The sequence below is a fragment of the Oryctolagus cuniculus genome, chromosome 17 (genome assembly GCF_964237555.1).
Source record: "Oryctolagus cuniculus chromosome 17, mOryCun1.1, whole genome shotgun sequence".
Taxonomy (NCBI): Eukaryota; Metazoa; Chordata; class Mammalia; order Lagomorpha; family Leporidae; genus Oryctolagus; species Oryctolagus cuniculus.
In genome coordinates this window covers 58,176,245-58,195,723 of record NC_091448.1, presented here as the reverse complement: position 1 = coordinate 58,195,723, position 19,479 = coordinate 58,176,245, and the positions used below count along the sequence as shown (strand labels likewise).

The 19,479-nt window shown below is 54.5% G+C and overlaps 1 protein-coding gene across 1 annotated transcript in view; it reads right to left on the bottom strand.

The window, feature by feature from the left end:
- Positions 1-908: 908 nt before the first annotated feature.
- The window catches only part of COX10 (cytochrome c oxidase assembly factor heme A:farnesyltransferase COX10), a 146,690-nt gene continuing 128,119 nt past the window's right edge, over positions 909-19,479 (bottom strand). The window contains exons 6-7 of the mRNA XM_002718961.5: positions 17,266-17,498; positions 909-3,297 (exon numbers count right to left, since the gene is read on the bottom strand). Coding sequence (XP_002719007.2) covers positions 2,882-3,297; positions 17,266-17,498 — 649 coding nt within the window. The 3' untranslated portion in view covers positions 909-2,881. The remainder of the gene's footprint in view (positions 3,298-17,265; positions 17,499-19,479) is intronic.

Genomic DNA, 19,479 nt, shown 5'->3' with positions numbered 1-19,479 from the left:
GGGCCACAGCAGAGAGCCGGGCTGGAAGAGGGGCAACCGCGACAGAATCAGGCGCCCCGACCGGGACTAGAACCCGGTGTGCTGGCGCCGCAAGGCGGAGGATTAGCCTAGTGAGCTGCGGCGCCGGCCCCAAGGTGTCCACTTACACTTAATTGAAACATGAAATACCCACGTGTTTGAGCAGATGTTTTTCTAAAACAGCCAAGAGATGAAGAACAGCTCAATGTCACTGATCAGGGAGGCTCCCAGCCCCCAGAACAGCTATGCCTATCAGGAGGAATGATGACATGTCCAAGATGCTTCGGGAAGGGAAGGCTGTGAGGGGATGGAAATCCGTATTGCCTTTATGGAAGTTCCACGGAAGTCCCTCAAACACCTGGAAACGGAAGAATCATGGGGTCTGACGATCCCACCTCCAGGTATTTATTCCAAGGATGTGAAATCAGCTTATCAAAGAGATGTCTGCTCTTCCATGTTCATTGCTGCAATGTTCCCAATAGCTAAGTTATGGAATCAAGCCTTGGTGCTCCTCTACAGACGAATGGATGGAAAAAATAGGGTTTGTATACACAACGGCATACTACCCAGCCTTGAAGAAGGATGGCTATTGTGAGAACATTGGGCTCAGTTTAAATAAGCCAGGCGTGGAAAGACGGACACCACACGTTCTCACTTAAATGTGGAATCCCAAAGGAGGAGCAGAACGGTGGCTACTGAAGCTGGGAGGGGAGGCAGCGGATGCCAGTCAGGGGTGCACAGCCTCACGCAGACGGCAGGAGGAGGTTTTGTCCTTTGTGATAGTCTGCACAGTGTGGTGAACGTGTCTATGGTAAATAATAAGGAACCGTACGGAAAGTCACTCAGAGTAAATCAACGTCCGGTGTTCTTGCACAACAGAAAGACGCGGATTTGAAGCAACGGATATGTAAATTAACTTTATTTAGTTATGAATTGTATTCATACATCATAGCATCACTTTGGATCCCATAAATACATACAACTGTCATTTTTCCAATTGACAATTAAAAAAATAAAAATTAAGGGGGGGGGGGAATAAATAGGCACCTGCTGTGCCCTGCTGGCTCACGACGTCCAGTGTCAGCAGTCCTGCTGAAGTGTGCGAACTGAGCCCAGGATGAGCAACCGAGTGGCCTCGAACGCTCCTGTTTTTCTGCAGTTCTACTGCAGAAGCGGAAGAGAATCAACAGTTTACCGACCTGAGAACTATGGCAAGCTTTCGCAACACCCTCTCCAGACACTCCTACGCTGTGTTCCCCACAGCACATCGCCTGGACACAGCCACGAGGGACTATTTCAGAGAAGCAATCGTAGGCATCGGATGCTACCGCCAGCGCTCTAGGCATTTCTCAGAGAGCAGGCACCGTGCAGACAGTGAGCTGTTTAAATTTCACATCGGACTAAAAAAAAAAAAATCCTACGATCTGTCATTGTGTAATAAAAATGTTGCTGAAACCCCTTGAAAGAGTCCCTGCAGGGCTGCCGTCCCCTAGACGACATTCAGGCGCCGTGCGGCGCTTCACGCCCGCCAGGCTCATGGGACTCTATAGGGACCTGGGTGGGGGTGGGTTTGGGAAGGCCTGAAGACCCACAAGTGCACACAGTGACTCACAACGCTCCCAGGACCCAAGCCACCCCCGTAGGGAGCCCAGCCCCTGCCTGTGGCTCTTAAAGCCTTGGCCCTGTGGATGCTGATTTCCGAACTGGGCAGACACCAGGTGGAAGGGTATTTTTCACAAAAGGGACAGTATGGGAGTTCTGTGGGCTGGCTAGCCCGGCTCACACCTGATTCTGACTTCTCTTTTGGCGAAGCCTGGAGAGGGCAGGGCAGCCAGAGCCCGGCCAGCGCGTGTGGTCATGGGATCAGGGGCGGATGGCTCATGCCACTGTTCCGGTGAGAAACGCTCAGATAGAGCCTCCATTTCAAAGCGAGCTATGAAGGTACTTTCGATTCCTTGGAGTTTCTGAACCACTGATATGTCAGGAGGGTGCAGGAGGGGCGCAGGGACTGGCAGTCCAGTTTGCAAGGCCCCAGACAACCGTTTGGAGGCCCCCCTACTGCCGCGGTGCACAGTGGCCCACCTCTGGTGTCCTGTTATTGGTGGGACGTGTGCTTGGGATATCTGTGGAGCAGAGAAAGCTGGGGTGGGCCCTGGCTCACTCACAGGGGGTGCCTGCTTCTTCCGAGGACGTGGGGGGCCCTGAGGACACAGAGCTGCAGGCACCAGGCGCCAGGCGCTCACCCTGTCTGCATACCGACTGCCACCACGGCTGGAAGGTGGGGAGTGCGTATATGCGTGCATGTACGTGTGTATCTGTGCGCATGCATGTATGCACACATGCACATGTGCACACACGCAGGTGCGTGTGCATACACGCATGTGCACGTGTGCACACATGCATGCACACACATACATTATATGCAGTGCATGTGTGTGCGTATATGAATGTGTGTATATGCCTATGTGTACATGCATGTGTATCTACAGATGCATGTGTATGTTGGGCCAGAAAAGAAGAGGCACGTGTGTACATTCCTGTGAAAAAGAAAAAACATGGGGCGTGCCATTGGTTGGCAAAAGGAGATGTATACAGACCGGCCAAGAGAAAAAAAAATATTCTTTGTACTGTGGGAGCCTACCTGTAGTTCGGTAGTTTGGGTACTATCATTAAAAAAAAAAAAAAGCTGTCAAGTGACCGCCGAGCACCAGTTTTAACACACTGTACTAAATCCAGCCATTTCTCCTCTTGGGCAGCTCCGGGATGACCCGGCTACTCTGGCCTCACAGCAAAGGGAGAACTGTGCGTCTGCGCGTCGGGGTTTCCTGCTTCCCCATCCGGCCCTCGCTGCCCAGCGGCGTTCTCAGCTGGGGAGCTGGCCGGGGTCCGCGGGGTCCGCGGGGCCCGCCGGCCGCCGCTTGCAGGTGAGCAGCAGCAGCAGGAGCAGCGGCAGGTGCCACAGGCTGCAGAAGAAGAGTTTCCGCGAGCTCCTGCGGTCCGCATCCGCGTAGAAGCGGAAGCCGAGGTAGGAGATGTACAGGTTGATGGGCAGCGAGATGACGGGGAAGGTCCACGTGGTGACGTCCAGCATGGGGGCCGCGGTGGAGAGCGCGATGAGGGCCAGGCAGTGGCGCAGCGCCACGCGCCTGCACAGCCCCGGGTGGGTGACGGACATCATGCAGTAGCCGCCCCGGGAGTAGTCTTCGCGGAGGCCCCAGCTCAGGGCATTGAAATGCGGAAACTGCCAGGAGTACAGGATCCCTCCGAGCAGAAGGGCGCCTGGGCGGGGCAGGGGAGAGAAGGGGACAAAGAACGGGCGTCATCAGGGCTGTCCAAAGCAACGGTTCCCTCTCAGCCGGCGACTGGCTCTCGGGGATTTTGTCTGCACGGGCCCGTGCCAGCGTCTCAGGGCCTCTGCCACTGTCTGGGGCGGCGGGGATGCTGGGCGCGCTGGGACCCCACTCACCCTCTCACCTGGGGAAAGGGGCCTGTCGGGGAGACCCCGCCGGCGGCAAAAGCTACGCATGTGCAGGGCAGTTGGCCCGTCCAGTACAAAGATAACACAAGAAGCCCCTACCTACTTGGGAAGGCTTCTGGGGAACTCAGCGTGGAAGCCAGTGCCGCCTGTGGGCGGGGCCTTTGGCCTGGAGCTTTTAGCTCAGCTTCCACCACCCCCCACCCCGCGCCCCCTCAACCTGGGGCTCCAGGGTGAGGTGCTGCAGCCTGGGGGATGCTCCTCGTCCTCTGCCCGCCTGGGGAACCTTCTGTGAGCCTCCGCTCCCTTCCCAGGGCAGCCAGCAGCTCCCTGCTCAACACTGCCAAGGAATGGAGCAGGCGGCCAGGCCCCTGCTGACCTCCGGGGCTTTTACGTGCTTCCCTGTTCCACCAGTGGACCACCTGCGCCTCCGGGACAGGTGCCTGGCACCCTTTCTGCAGGATTCCCTGAGCCTGCCATATTGACAGAGGCAGGGGGTAGGACAACAGCAGGGGCTAAACACACGGAACAAGCCAGGGCTGGTGCTTTGGCGTAAACAAGCCCGGTCCTCGAGTGGAAAGACGCCTTCTCTGTAGCTTTGTGATTTTTCAACAAGGACATCACACCAGGAGCACAATTTAGTTCCCTTCTCTGGAACCATCACTCTCCCCCGCCCCCTCCCCCACAGGTGGAATGAAGGCTACAGACACATCGTACATGACAGACATCTTCAGAGGGTTTGCCCTGTTCAAACTGACTACAACACTGGGTTTTATAGTCCTCGTTACAAAGACAGAGAAGGGAGAAGGCAGGTGCTTGGCGGCATGGCTGGAAGATGCTCTTTGGGATGCCCATAGCCCATACTGGGCGTGCCCGTGTGAGTCCCAGGTGCTTCCCCGACTCCAGCTTCCTGCTAATGACCATCCTGAGAGGCAGCAGGCGATGGTTCAAGTAGCTGGGCTGGGGACTGCGCTGTGGTGTAGTGGGCTAAGCCTCCACCCGCGGTGCTGGAATCCCGTATGGGCACGTTTGTAACCCGGCTGCTCCTCTCCTGATCCAGTTCTCTGCTGTGGCCTGGGAAAGCAGTAGAAGATGGCCCAAGTGCTTGGGCCCCTGCACCTGTGTGGGAGACCCTGAAGAGGCTCCTGGCTCCTGGCTTTGGATTGGCACAGCTCCAGCCATTGCGGCCATCTGGAAAGTGAACCAGCGGATGGAAGATCTCTCTTCTCTCTCTCTGCATCTGCCTCTCTCTATAACTCTACTTCTCCAATAAATTAAAAAAAGAAAAAAAAAATGAGTTGGGTTGGGGGTCCTGTTACCCCCATGGGAGACCTGGATAGAGTTCATGGCTCCTGGCTTCTGCCTGGCCCAGTCCTGGCTGTTGCTGGCTTTTGGGAAATGACCCAGCAGATGGGAGGTCTCTCTCTTTGGGATTCAAATAAATGAAATGGAGAATTAAAAAATAATAGTTCAGAGCCGGCGCCGTGGCTCAATAGGCTAATCCTCCACCTTGCGGCGCCGGCACACAGGGTTCTAGTCCCGGTTGGGGCGCCGGATTCTGTCCCGGTTGCCCCTCTTCCAGGCCAGCTCTCTGCTATGGCCAGGGAGTGCAGTGGAGGATGGCCCAGGTGCTTGGGCCCTGCACCCCATGGGAGACCAGGAAAAGCACCTGGCTCCTGGCTCCTGCCATCGGATCAGTGCGGTGCGCCGGCTGCAGCGGCAGCCATTGGAGGGTGAACCAACGGCAAAGGAAGACCTTTCTCTCTCTGTCTCTCTCTCTTTCACTGTCCACTCTGCCTGTCAAAAAAAAAAAATAGTTCAGATGATGTTATCTTCTCCAAAATGAGATAAAGTCTGTCTGATTTTCAAGGCAGGCTCACTCTGCTATGGTCCCGTTGTGGTCCTATGACACAGGCTGGAGGGAGGGGGATCTTCCCAAATGCAGGAGGGAACAGACAGCAGGGAGACAGCGAAGGGGCATGGGTTGTAACTGCCAGTCACTGGGGTGTATGCACACAGTGGACTATGAAGTGTTTCATTTATGGCCATGTGAAGTCTGAGGGCCTTCGCAACACCGCAGGTAAAGCACCTTGTGGCTGTCAGACTCCAGGTCCTGGGCAGGGGACTATGGGGGGACCACGCAAAGTTCATGGAAAAGGCATCTTATGAACAAACTGGCCTTCAGGATTTCCTTGCATCCAGATAAACTCATCCCTGGGGCCAGCCTTGAGGGGTAAGCCGCTGCTGTGATGCCAGCATCCATACTGGAGCGCAGGTTCGAGTCCCACTCTTGGCTTCCAATCCAGCTCCCTGCTCATGCACCTGGGAAAGCAGCACAACGTGGACCAAGTACTCAGGCCCCTGCCACCCATGTGGGAGATCCAGGCAGAGTTCCCGGCTCCTGGCTTCTGCCTGGCCCAGCCCGAGCCTTTGTGACCATTGCAGGAATGAGCCAGCAGATGAAATATCTCTCTCTTCCCTGCCCCACCTGTCACTCTTTCAAATTAAATAAATAAAGAAATCTTAAAAAAAAAAACCTTATCTTTTAATTCTACTGTTCTATGAACTCTAAATGATCTTTTATTTTCAATTTAGTTGAAAGGCAGAGAGACAAAGACTTCCGTTTGCTGGCTCACTCCCTGAATGCCTGCGACAGCTGGGGCTGGCCCACGCCAAAGGCAGGAGCCAACCCGGGAACTCAATCCAGGTTTCCTATGTGAGTGGCAGGGACTCCATTAGTTGAGCCATTACTGCTCCCTTCCAGGGTGTGCATTAGCAGGAAGCTGTACCTGGGAGGAGAGCTGGGACTTGTGCCAGCCACTCTGATAGGGGTGAAGGCTTCCCAAGTGACCTGTTGACCACCGTGTCAAATGCCCAGCCCGGCTCCATGAGCTGTTAGGAGTTCTCTCGTAGAGCAGGTAGATGGTTCCCCAGCCTCACGATGGCTCTGCCTGCAGCTACTACCAGCCCCATCTCACAGGTAAGGAGGTCATTACCTCACTGATGAGACCCAGCTCTGCTGCTGCCTCCTTAGTAGCAGGCCAACAGCGACTGACTGTGGGTGTGAATTCAAATGTTGGCGGAGCCATGTACAAGAGGCTAGTTGGAAGGAAAGAGGACAGAAACATTTCCCAGCTCATGAAGATGACAGTCCTGGAGGCCGGCCCTGTGGCGGAGTGGGTTGAGCCTCCCCCTGCGGCACTGGCATCCTATATGGGTGCCAGTTTGAGTTCTGGCTGCTCCACTTCCAATCCAGCTCCCTGCTAATGTGCCTGAGAAAGCAATGGAGGATGGCTCAAGTCCTTGGGGTGCCTGCACCAGCGTGGAAGACCTGGAAGGGGCTCCTGGTTCCTGGATTCAGATCAGCCCAGCTCTAGCCGTTGTGGCCATTTGAGGAATGAAACAGCGGATGGAAGAGCTCTCTCTCTGTTTCTCCCTCTCTCTCTTTGTAACTCTGCCTCTCAAATAAATAAATAAAATAAATATTAAAAAGAGTCTTTATAGCTCTTTCTCTCTCACCTCTCTCTCAGCTCCTCTCTCTCTCCCCATCTCTCTATCTCTCTTACCCTCCTCCCTCTTTTTCCTTCCTTGCCCCTTCCCTGTTGGGTTTTCCCCAATAAACCCTTTCCCTTAAAAAAAAATAAGAGTCTTTATATAAAGTAGGCTTCTCTTCATATTTCGATAAGATAAGGTGATGTCTATGGCTTTCACACACTTGGTGAAGGCAAAGCGTCTTTGGCTCCACGGGACGCAGCATCACCAGAGGCTGCTGGGCACACCCCAGGGCACAGCCCCGCCCCAGCTCATGACCGGCTCACAGCTGGTGGGGGTCGGCGGGGGGGGGGGGGAATCTGCCCTGATGCCACCTTGCAGTCAAGGCAGCCACAGCACACGTGGAAGCTGACACGGCCCAGAAGTGTCTCATCAGGAAAAACCACATCAGCGAGAGCCCGACACGCAGGGTGGGGCAGCTAATTGGGAGCTGGGGTCTGGTGGGCTGTGCTGGAGCAGAGGCCACGGTGGCAGGCCCAAGTGCGCAGGCTTCCTGCTCATTTGGAAAAGCCCCCCTGCCACCCCCCTTTCTGGGTGCCAGCTGGACTGTTCTATTGTGCGCAATAGCCATTTTCTGTTGTGCTTTGGCTTGCAAGTAACATAATAAAAAAAGAAGAAAAAAATCTGCTTCCTAAGAGCAGCAGGCTGCTGTCTCTGAGAGAGGAAACCGAGCAGGCTTTGGCTCGTGTCACAAGTGCAAGGCTTTTAGAAAGCACAGCCTTAACGGATTGTGCTCAGAAAACTACTGCCCACCCCGCTGCTCCCGTCCCAGCTCTGCGTGGTACGCTTCAACCGTTCTCGCCCTTCACAAGATACAAAACGCATCGCTCTCTTCATCAGGATAAAGTGAGGGAGGGCAGGAAGGCTACGACTCGGCTGAGCTGTGCAGGGCGGGCAGAGCACCGCAGTTCCTAATTCACAGGCCTCACCCACCACCAGCATCAGGGCTGCATTCCTCTGCTTGGCCTCGCGCCCCCAAGCCCCCAGAGCGGTCTGCTCCTGCAGGCCCGACTTCCATGACAACAGACAGGGGGCGGTGACCACCCTGCTAGAGCACTGGGCCTGTTCTCGGCATCGTCTGCTGGAGTCTGGCCAGGGAGAAAGGGAGAAAGGGAGAACGGTGGCATGAATGGATGAATGGGATCGTAGCCGGTGCTGCTTTGCTACCTTAGGGGCAGGGCTGTGGGTAGCACCCACACAGCAGGAACACCATGTTCGCCCCACAGCGGGCAAGGAAGGCTTCCTGGAAGAAGGGATTTGTAAGCTGATCTGAATGTGGTTGCTGAACTTAATCCACCCACACAAGCTGTGTGTTTTCTGCTTCTTTTCAGTCAATCTTCTCATCTTCCTACCAAATCCTCCAGAACCCTGGCACGTAATTGGTTTAATTATATGTGGAAGAAATGTCAAAAGACAGTTTCTATTTATTTCATCCTTCCTTCCATTTATTTGAAAGACACACACACACACACACACACACACAGAAACAGAGCCAGACAGAGATCTTCCATCTACTACTGGTTTGCTTCCCAAATGCCCATAACAGCCAGACAGAAGCCGGGAGCCTGAACCTCAATCCGGGTCGTCCTCATGGGTGGTAGGGGCCTAAGTACTTGAGCCATCATCTGCTGCCTCCCGGGGTGTGCATTAGCACAGACTTGGAATCAGAAGCAGAGCTGAGACTTGAACCCTAGCTCTCCCATGGGAGATGCTGGCATCTCAAGCAATGCTTTTAACTTCTGCACCAAATGCCGGTTGCTACTTCCTCTTGTATTTTTCCTACCAATGATTTATTTATTTTATTTGAAAAAAATTAGAGACAGAGGGACAAAGAAACAGAGAGAGAGAGAGAGAGAGAGAGAGAGAGAGAGAGAGAGATCTTCTATCTACTGGTTTGCTCCTCAAATGGGTGCAATGGCCAGGACTGGGGCAGGCCAGAGCGGAGCCTGGAACTCCATCCGGGTCTCCCACATGGGTGGCAGGGGCCAAGCACTTGGACCATCTTCCACTGCCTTCCCAGGCCCATCAGCAGAAAGTGGTGCCACCAGGACTTGAACCAGCACTCATCTGGGGTGTCGGCGTTCCAGGGCCACAACACGGGCCCCTCTTCTTTCTCTCTTGTGATCAGTTACTCACCAGCATCTGAATAGGTAAAAATACTGGAGATTACGAAAACTGTGGTGTGGCCTGTCTTGTGGGTCTGGCTCTCCAGAGTTTGGCACTTCCTGTGTCAGACGCTGCAGCCCTGGCTCTGGGGAGCCTACCCAGGCGTGGGGGCCTGACCCACTGCCCTCTATCCACAGGGGCGGAGAAGGGAACTAGCTGCTGAGTTGTGTGCCTCGTCACAGCCCCCTGCCCTGACTGTAGGGAGACATCGAGGTGGGGCGAGGCTGATCCCGGTGTCATTTCTCCGCCAGGCAGACTGGGGGGATCCTCACTGGTCTCCACTCCTCGCCCTGGTCCAGAAATGCTCTTGGCTGCAGCAGCGTGTCCCCATCAATCTGCTGATGCAACCGTGCAATCCTAGGCAAACGGGCATCCTGGTGGAGCGGACACAAGCATCCACGAGTCGGAGCCGGGACCTCCTGTAAGGAGTCCTGCAAGGAGGTTCCTTCCCCTTGGAGCAAGTTCAGTGCTTCTGGCTTGCTCTCTGCTGGGCCCCTGGTGGGCCCCCTCCCACCCTACCCCCGCTCCAAACCCATTCACTGTCACGTACTATCCACGCATGGCCTTGCACAGGACAAAGACGCCTGCCTCCAGCGAGCCTTGGGGCTGGGCTGGAGCGGCCTTCCATGCCTGGGACAATGGGTCCCCCTCTCGGTGTGGCCCTCGGTTGCCTGTCTGGACCAGGGCTGGTTACGCTCCTGCTTTCAGGGGTCCATGGTTATGGAAACTGCGGGCGAGCTGGGTCGGGGGGGGGGGGGGGAGGAGGGCAGAGCCAGAGCCGGCACGTCACGGTCACAGATTTCAAAGCCTTTCTTCTTTTTGAGAGCTGACACAAAGGAGCCTGTGGAACAGATCGGCCTCAACAGCGCGATGGACTTCTATGGCGCTGCGGATAAAGGGCAGAGGATGCGGGGTCAGTTTATCAACCGCGCGGGCCACAAAGGAGATGAAAGTGCTCTGGGCGCAGCCCCCAGGCCCCTGCCCTGGAAGAACCCTGCCGCAGTGACTTGGGGATAATGAGAGGCTCCCCTCTCCCTCACCGTGGTGGACGGTCCAGGGGGAGGGAAAGCGACGAGCCCCCGCCCCCCACCTCTGTCTCTCTGGCAGGAAGGGTCAAGCACCCGTGGATTCGCTCCTGAGCTCACCCGGGCCGCTCCTGCTGTCTTTGTCACCCAAGTGTGAACAGTGCCCAGGCACTGGGTCTGCCTGAGGCCGCCCTGGGGAGGCGCTGGCCCAGCTCCCTAAAGGCTTGTGATCGGTTCCTGTCCACAAGGCCCCGGTGCACTCCATGCCTGGGGCTTGCTTCCTCTCACGCCACCCACCCCGGGGTCTAGCAGTGCGTTTCTGGTACGTCCTTTCCCAGACTCCGTGCCTCCGTCGTCCTTGTTGGCCAGAACACAGGAGTACATACTGTCTGTTTGCAAATATCGCCATGAAAACGGTCCTTGTTTATTTTGTCTTGGGAACACCCACGGCTAGCCACGGTGACGTCTTAAGCCATGAACTTGTCTCTGAGTAGGATTTCACACTGGGCAGTCTTGTAGAGGAAATCTTTTACATGTGCTGGGGCTGCACAGCGCCTGGCGCTCAGTGGGCCCTCAATAAATATTTGTTGAATGAGGGAGTGAGTCAGGTCCCTCTCTGGCACTCTGTTTTCTCCTCTGGGAATAAAGGAGGTAAACAAAGCGCAACAGCGTTGGAAGGTTCTGCAGTTCACCAGCGCAGGGGCAAGCACCTCATTCTCTTTCTGTGGGTGCCTCCATCCATCCGCCAGGGTCACTCCCTGATAAGGGCCCATTTCTGAGGCCTCATTGGTAACTGCATGTTGGCTGACATAATGAACGTTTGCCACACAGGCAACGTGGGAATTACCCACCAAAGACAAATCAACTCTACGAGACGGTCCCTAGTGGCACTCCTTCCATATACTCCCAAGATTTGGGGTCTGTTCCCATTTATGAAAATGACCAAAATAATAATAGTAATAATAATAACAATAAAATGGAGTCTTTCTAAAAAGAAATGGGAGTGTTGGGAAGAGAGATGGCTTCGCTGGGGGAGGGCTAAGGGGTTTTACCCCAAGTCCCTGAGATAAACTAAGGAGTCCCTGGAGGGAAACACAGCTGAGAGGCCTAATGTGCAGGGCTCCAGGCCGCTTGGAGCTGGGAAGGCAGCTGCCAGGCACTTATCTGCAGTGTCCCCCTGACACTCCCAGGGGCCTCCTCCACCAGGGCTCTCATAGGTCACTTCTGTCACTGCTGTCCCTTGTGTGCAAATCAAGCCAAGAGCTTTGGTTCCTAAGACAACAGGCTGGCTAGACCAGGGGCCAGCAAACAGTCCGCTCCCTCTCTGCCTCTCTGAGTTTTATCTGGGGAGCATCTGTAATGTGTCCTGCTGACGGCAGTTAGGCTCTTGAACACACACACACACACACACACACACTTAAAAGGGAAAGGAATCAGACAGGTGAGAGGAAAAGGCAATGGACCCAGGTGAAGTCCCATCACAGCCAGGGCCTCTGTCAACAGAGGGGCCTTGTGGAAGGGAAGCTGGTTCCCGGGTCCTCCCTGCCACAAGCGCTGGGTGCTGCAGACTGGGGGAAACAGCTGAACTGTTTCCAGTTCTTTGTGCAGCTTTGCTTGGGCCTTGCTGGGATACCAGAGGGGACAGACCCAGGGTCTGCCCTGGAGCCGTGCCACAGGTGCACCTAAAACAACGAGGAGTTCTTTTTCACTATTCATAAACCAAAACAACCCAGAATCCCAGGGGGTGCCCTGATCCTTATGCTTTGTGTCTTCACAGGAAGAAGAAAGGCAGCCTCATCTCTTCAGTGCTCTGGGTCCCCCCCCGCCCCCCCCCCCCCCCGAGGTCCTCCTATGACCACAGAAACACCCAGACGCTAAGCAGAGGGAAAGGCACTTAGGCTCGTGCTGCCTGGGAAGCACCTGGCTCTCTCTGCTGACTTAGCTTCTCCTCTGTCCAGCTGTCCTCCCGACGACACGGTTAGTTCCTTACAGACAGAAGGCTGAAGGGTTTCCAGTTCTCCTTCCAGCCCTGAGCTGCTTCCTGCTTCCTCCCCGATCCTGGCCACCACCTGCTGACCCCCCAGTAAAGGCTTTTGCAAAGGCGCGTGCGGGGCGACCTGGTGACTTAAATGTGCGTGCTGTCTTCCGTCCTGGTTCCCAGGTAGAGCCCAGGAGTGCAGGATGTTCATGGGCTCTGCCTCCCTCCCAGCACGGGTCCTTCACTTGCTTGCTCACGTGGATGAGGTGCACTGGTGTGAGCAAGCCGCTCTTTCAAAGGACAATCAGATGGATGCTTCACTCAGACAAGGAGGCAAGGGGCGGGTCTACGACAGGGAGGGCCAAGGGGGAGGAGCGGGACGGGAAGGGGGGGCGATGGGAGACGCTCAAGGCCTGGGAGGGCAGAAAGGGCAGCCTTAGCAACTTCCTGGTCTTGGAAGAGCCACGGGGGAACCTGCTGCACGAGGTGAAAGCGCCTCCCTCCCAAGCGGGACCCTGCTCCTTCCGGCTTCAAGCTCCAACAGGTCCGTCTCCAGGCGCAGGGGGAATTCCTCAGCAGGCAGCAGCTCTTAGGCCAAGTTCACTCCCCGCTCCGCCCAATGCTGCTCCTGCTCCCAAACCCATCAGCCTCTGTGCATGGTCTCCCCTCTTCCTAGAAAGCACACTCCCTTCTCAGGAAACCCAGTCAAGACTTGGACTATAGGGGCTGGCATTGTGGTGCAGCGAGCTATAACTGCCGTCATTGCAGCCGGCATCCCATATCAGAGGGCGGATTTGAGTCCTGGCTGCGTCACTTCCGGTCCAGATGCCTGCTAGTGTGCCTGAGAAAGCTGTGGAGGGTGGCCCTGCTGCTTAGGGCCCTGCTACTTTGTGAGAGATTGAGACGGAGTTCTGGGCTTTGGCTGTTGTGGCCATATGGGGAGTGAATCAGCAACTCGAAGATCTCTCTCTTCCCCTTCCCCTGATCACTCTGCCCTTCAAATAAATACAATATTTTTTTTTTTTTCAAAAAGACTTGGACCAAGTTGGGGTGGATGGGAGAGCCCACAGCCCTTTGAAGACGCACACTCTGCTGAAGCTCTTGGACCACTTAATTATTTTATCACCTGTCTGCCTCTCCTGGAAGACGCACAGCCATCATTTCCATGAGGACAGGGGATGGGTTTTAGTTAGTTTTATATTCCTCAGTGCCTAGCACACAGCAGGAACTCAACGGACGCCCGCCCACAGAAGTGATTACGGGGACCAGTTTGTGCTGGGTCTGCTCAACCAAGTGTGTGGTCTCCCTGCTTCCTCCTGGCTCCTGTACCTCCCCGTTTCTCCCCCTCACCACCAGCGCAGTTCAAGACGGTGTTTCACAGGTTTCTCTTACTGCTAGGCTTCCCCAAGGTGACCAGGTTGGGGAGGGGCCCAGATGCACTGATTTGGAGATAACTACAGAAGGAAAGAAACTTTGTGGCCAGTGCCCAAAGATCAGAACCTACAAGAGAGAGAATCTCATGGACAATACAAATGGCAGCACCAGCACATCTCAAAACAACACCACCTGCTCAGGCTCTCTGCTGAACTGCCAAGCATGCCCAAGGTGTCCCCACGGCTGCAGCTCCTCCTGGTTCCATCTTTACAGCTGAGTGGTTCTGAAAGTGTCGTTTCTGGACGAGGGGCATCTGCACTATGAGAAATGCAGTCCTGGAAAGCTACAGCATCAGAAACTTTCCAGGGTAGGGCCCAGGAATCCATGCTTTAGCAAGCCCTCCAGGTCAGCTGGATGCACATGGAAGTTTGAGAACCGGTGTTTTCGATGTACTAAGACCACAAATATGGTCTCCTAAAATGCCCTCTTATATAAACTACACACTCACGCAGGGCAGACAGAACACAGGTTGATAAGCAAATCATATCGGCATGTGAACCGCCTGCAGCGTTAGCACAGAAGCTACTAGCCACATGTGGCTTTGGGCATTTGAAATATGGCCATCGGGACTGAGAAATCGGATTTTGAAGTTGACTTCAACAGTCACAGTGGCTAGTGGCCACCATACTAGACAGTGCTGGTCCAGAGGTTGACCAAATTATATTAAACTGCATTCAACCCAGTTCCTAAAATCCTAGCAACAAGGCTTGAAAGGAAGTTTTTGTAGGTTCTGTCACCTGTAAGATGGAAGGTAAACAGCCACTGATCCCTTCATTCAAATATTTACTGCTTATCTTGTTTGCGCTATCAAGTTCATGTTTCGCAATTTCTCTGAAGCAGTTTAAAGCATTATATAAAGTAGTAGTAATTTTTTTTCCCCTGTATAAACTAGACAAGGCTTTAGGCGTATGATCTGTTCTGTGATAAGTTAGATTTCTGGGTGCAGTAAACCACGCGCGTGTAGCAATGCATCTTTCGGATTTTAAGAAAAAGGATGTGAGAGAAGTCCGTGTCAAAGGCTGCCCAGGGGACCGCTCTCGGTGGTGACAGAAATCTTTAGGCCTGCTCTGTTCTGTACCAGTTCTGTTCGGGTAGATAATGGATCTCATTTTTTCCAGATAAGCACATGTTTTCATTTTGCTGCCTAAACAAGGCATGGCCTGCCTTCAATTGTGCATTATTAACCATCTGTAAACAACATTAAAAAATAGTTTAAATGAGACTCTTAGCAGTTGAGCCAAATCCAAACTTTCTGAAGATGACAAAAGCCTGCAGCCCTCACAGGACCTGGGCCCTAGGTCCCTGCACAACATTGGTGACCAGTCTCTTCATGGCCCTGGACTGGACCACCTGTGACACCTGTCCTTCAGCCTCCATCACTTGGCTCTGACCCTGACCCTGTCTGGGACCCCCCAGGCAGAAAAGGTACTTCCGGTGCTATATTCCTTTATGCTGGGTTTCAGGGACCTGGATAGGATTTGGGAACTTCTGGCAGGGCACCGGGAGAGAAGGGGAGTCTCCGTTAGAGAGGCAGGTGGCTCAGGACAGGGATCCAAGCGCTCACACGGGAAGATGAAGAGCCCTGGGAGTCAGCACACTTGCTTCCTCGCTCGTCTGGGCACCTGCTACAAAACCTTGCGGGGGGGGGGGGGGGCACGGGAGGGACAGGATGCATCCCGGAGAAGGGGAATAGGTCGAATCAGGGGTTGGGCTCCCAAGGGAGCCAAGGAAGAGAGAGGTGACTGGCAGCACGCAGACATCATCTGGTCCCGGATGCCAAACTTCCCTGACGACTCCTTCACCCAAGACCCAGTGCTCTCTTCGCTACCCCTGGAGGCTGTTCGCAGCCTTCAGAACACCCAGAGCGTGTGAGCCAAACACAACCTCGTGCCCTTTCTTCCTCTGTGCTGACCAAGGGACCGGGCGGCAGCAATCACAACACAGATGGCGAGTGCAGGCCTCACTTCCATCCAGCGCTTTGCGCAGAACAAGTGCCCTGGTCTGAATGTGTCTCCCCCTAAGAAACGTGTGTCGGAGACTTAATCCACAGGGTATGGCTGATGCCTAATGGGAGGTCTCCATCCTCATGAATGGGCTACAGGGTGCGTTTCATCCGTCCCCACCATCCGTGGTCCCTGGGGGATGTGGCCGCAAGGCCCTCACCATGCGTGAGCCCCTTGATCTTGGATCTCCCAGCCTGCAGAGCTGTGGGAAATCAACGTCTTTATGAATGACCCAGTCTGTGGTCTTCGGTTCATCACAGCACAGAAAAGAACCAAGACAGCAACCAGTTTAATCCTCACAGCGACGCTGCGAGGAGAGATGCTGCGTGATTAGCCCGGTGTGGCTGAAGACGATACTGTGGCAGTGAGGAGGCCAATCGGAAGGCAGGTCACCGGCCCATGAGTGGGAGTGTCTGGCTCTGGCCTCCCTGTCCTCAACCATGTTGTTGATGCTGCCTCCCACACGGATGAGACACGGAGCAAATGTGCCTGCACGCTGCGCAATATTACATTTGTAGGCCCATTAAAATCCGCCATTTACAGGATATTAAAACCGTTCTAAGAGACAGTCGTGGTGGAGGTGTAATCATACTTGCAAGCTTGCCAAATCGGAGTGCTGGAGCTTTTATGAAAAGTTTCAGAAACGGGGCTTACGGGGTAACGGTTTATGGTCAAATGCCTTTTGATCTCTCATCTGAAAAATATGTACTTACATATACTGCAGGAAACCTCACCACTTCCTTCCTAAGTGTCGGTCAAAAACACTAATTACTTGACTAATTAGACTGTGAAACTTCCCTTACAGATGGTAAAAATGAGCCATTTTCACCCCACAAATTTAGCTGTGACATACTACCAAAAAAAATGTAGAAATGTTTCAATGGTTTTATTGTAGACAGCATGAACAATTTAAGCAAATCATATAAAAATAAATTAGAAACTAATGAAAATAATCTGTTCTTTCATGGGGGGGTGGTGGTGGTGAATAACCCAGCTCTGTGGAAGTTAAGAGCTTGTGAGGAGGCTTGCCAACAAAGTGTCACCTTTAGGGCCTAGGGGGTGGCAGGCTGGTTCCAGACCCTTCTCCATGGACCAGGACATCCAAGGTGACTCAGCCAGTCCTCCACTGACCTAATTTGTGATTTCCAGGTTTTGTTTTTTTTTTTTTTTTTTTTTTTTGAGGATAAGGCAAGTAAACATAGCCCACCTCATCAACTGTTTATCTATTTGGGAGGCAGAGAGCGATGGGCCAAGCTCCAAGCTAGGAGCTGGAACTCCGTCCAGGTCTCCCATGTGGGTGGCAGGGGCCTGAGTACCTGAGGCATCACTGCTGCGTCCCAGGCTCTGCCCCAGCAGGACGCTGGAGTCAGGAGCCGGCTAGACGTTGACCCAGGTACTCTGATGGAGGATGTGGACACTTAACCACTACACCAAATGCATACCCCTCACGTCCTTTTTAACAGTCAGCACTGAGTCAAACGGAAACTAGCCAAACACTGCAGCTTAAGGGCTGTGTCCAGCCCAGCATGGGAGGGCCACCAAGCCCTGGTGTCCGGCACGCATGCGGCGCGGGTCTACAGACAGAAGCCGAGCCCCCACAAGGCGAGAACTCACCAGCATCCAGGCTGCCGGTCGCTGCGGTCCAGCCCATGACAGGGGGGATGGCCCCGACCACGGCCCCGACCCACGTGTTGGCGATGCTGATTCTCTTCAGCGGCGTGTAGCAGCAGGTGTACAGGAAGATGTTGAAGACGCCCAGGGCTCCTGTGAGGGGATTCACCCCCCAGGTCAGAAGGGCGATGCCTGGGACGGCACAGCAAGTGGCAAAGGCCACGGCGAGCAGGGGGCTGGAAAAGAGCAGACAACACGGAGTGATCATTCTCAACTCAGCCTCATCGCACCCACTGCCTGCAATCCCAGCTTCTTCCCTGCTACGGCGCTGTGTTCGCCGGAGCTCTGGCTGCCCCTCTTGCTCGGGCCAGGTGAGAGTCAAGTAGCTAAGAGATTCAGCTCAGAGCCCCGGAGTCCAATTCAGGCTGTGCCCTCCCTGGCCTCCACTTCGCTCGTCCAGAAAGGACAGGTGAAAATCTCTTGCTCTCAGGGCTCAAGACAAAGCCCACTTGGCACAGTGTTCATTTCCTAGTTGGTGCTAAGCGAGGGACAGTCGCGAGAATACACTGCTAAGGCCACAACGCTGTAACACCTGGGCAGAGAACCACATCTTAATTCTAGAAGCAGTGCTACCCGTTGACTGCTTACGCTACATTGAAGCATCATCTACTCAGTGCTGACGAGTAACAAGTGTGTGGCTCGGTGACCGCCCCCAATTCGGCATCCGTAGTAAGCCACAGCCTTGGCAAGAGCAGGACACAGCAGGTGGCTATTGTGCGGGGTGCGGCGCAGGGTTCTCAGAGGAGCTGGCGCAGCGTTAGGTAGGGACAGAAAACTGCCAACCAGAACTCTGCCAGGGTGGTGACCATCCCAGGCCTGTCTCTCACCACAGCTCACTTTCGAAAGCAGACTGGGTGTGGAGTCTCATGAGAGGCCGCTGGAGAGTCTGGATAAACTGCATCCATTAGCTCCTGCTTACATGCACATTGGTTTACTCTTAGGAACCACGGCGGTTCCTCAGGCCTGCTTTCTCCTTGCGGAAGCTCTAATTGCAGCTCCGAGTGAAGTAGTTTTGTGTCATGTTCAGTGACCCTGCGCCATTACAGGTGCTCCAGCGTGCTCCCAGGATAGCACAAGCCACCAGTGTGCAGCTCCCAGGGTGGGAGGAGGGAGGCTGTCTCTAACCGCTGGGCACATGTGGGATGTGCTAACACCCTCCCCGCCTTTAAAGTTTTTTTTTTTTTTTTTTTTTTTGACAGGCAGAGTGGACAGTGAGAGAGAGAGACAGAGAGAAAGGTCTTCCTTTTCCATTGATTCACCCCCCAATGGCTGCTGTGGCTGGCGCACAGCACTGATCTGAAACCAGGAGCCAGGTGCCTCTCCTGGTCTCCCATGTGGGTGCAAGGCCCAAGCACTTGGGCCATTCTCCACTGCAATCCTGGGCCACAGCAGAGAGCTGGCCTGGAAGAGGGACAACCGGGACAGAATCCGGCACCCCAACCGGGACTAGAACCAAGGGTGCTGGGACCGCAGGTGGAGGATTAGCCTATTGAGCTGCGGTACCAGCCTACATTTTTGAATTTATTTATTTGAGAGGCAGAGGTACAGAGAGAGGGAGAGACAAACAGAAATGTCTTCCATCTGCTGGTTCACTCTCCAAATGGCCACAGTGGCTGGAGCCGGGCTGATCCGAAGCTGAGAGCCAGAAGCTTCTTCTGGGTCTCCCACAGGGGTGCAGGGGCCTAAGGACATGGGACATCTTCCACTGCTTCCCCAGGCCATAGCAGAGACCTGGATCGGGAGTGGAACAGCAGGGACTTGAACTGGTGCCCATATGGGATACCAGTGCCGCAGGCACAGGCTTAGCTCACTATGCCACAGAGCCATTCCCACTACACCTTCTATTGCCAGGGCTGCCGTGTTCTTAGGGCAGCAGAGAAGCCCCGTGTCTATGAGGATGTCCCTGTAGGAAGATGATTAACTTGTGGACTGATGCTGAGTGAGGACTCAGACAGGCAGGGGGCGGGGAGCACAGGAGCCCAGCAGCTGATGGGTTATAAAAGCCCAAGCTGGAAGTGACTTGGACAATTCTGGTTCGTACTCTCTCCTGCCAGGCCTGTGAACACTCTGCCCAGAAGATGGCATCTGGCAGAACGGGAATTCTGCTGGAAGAAGAGAACACACAGAGATTTGTGGTCAGGGCACTTGAGATGGAAG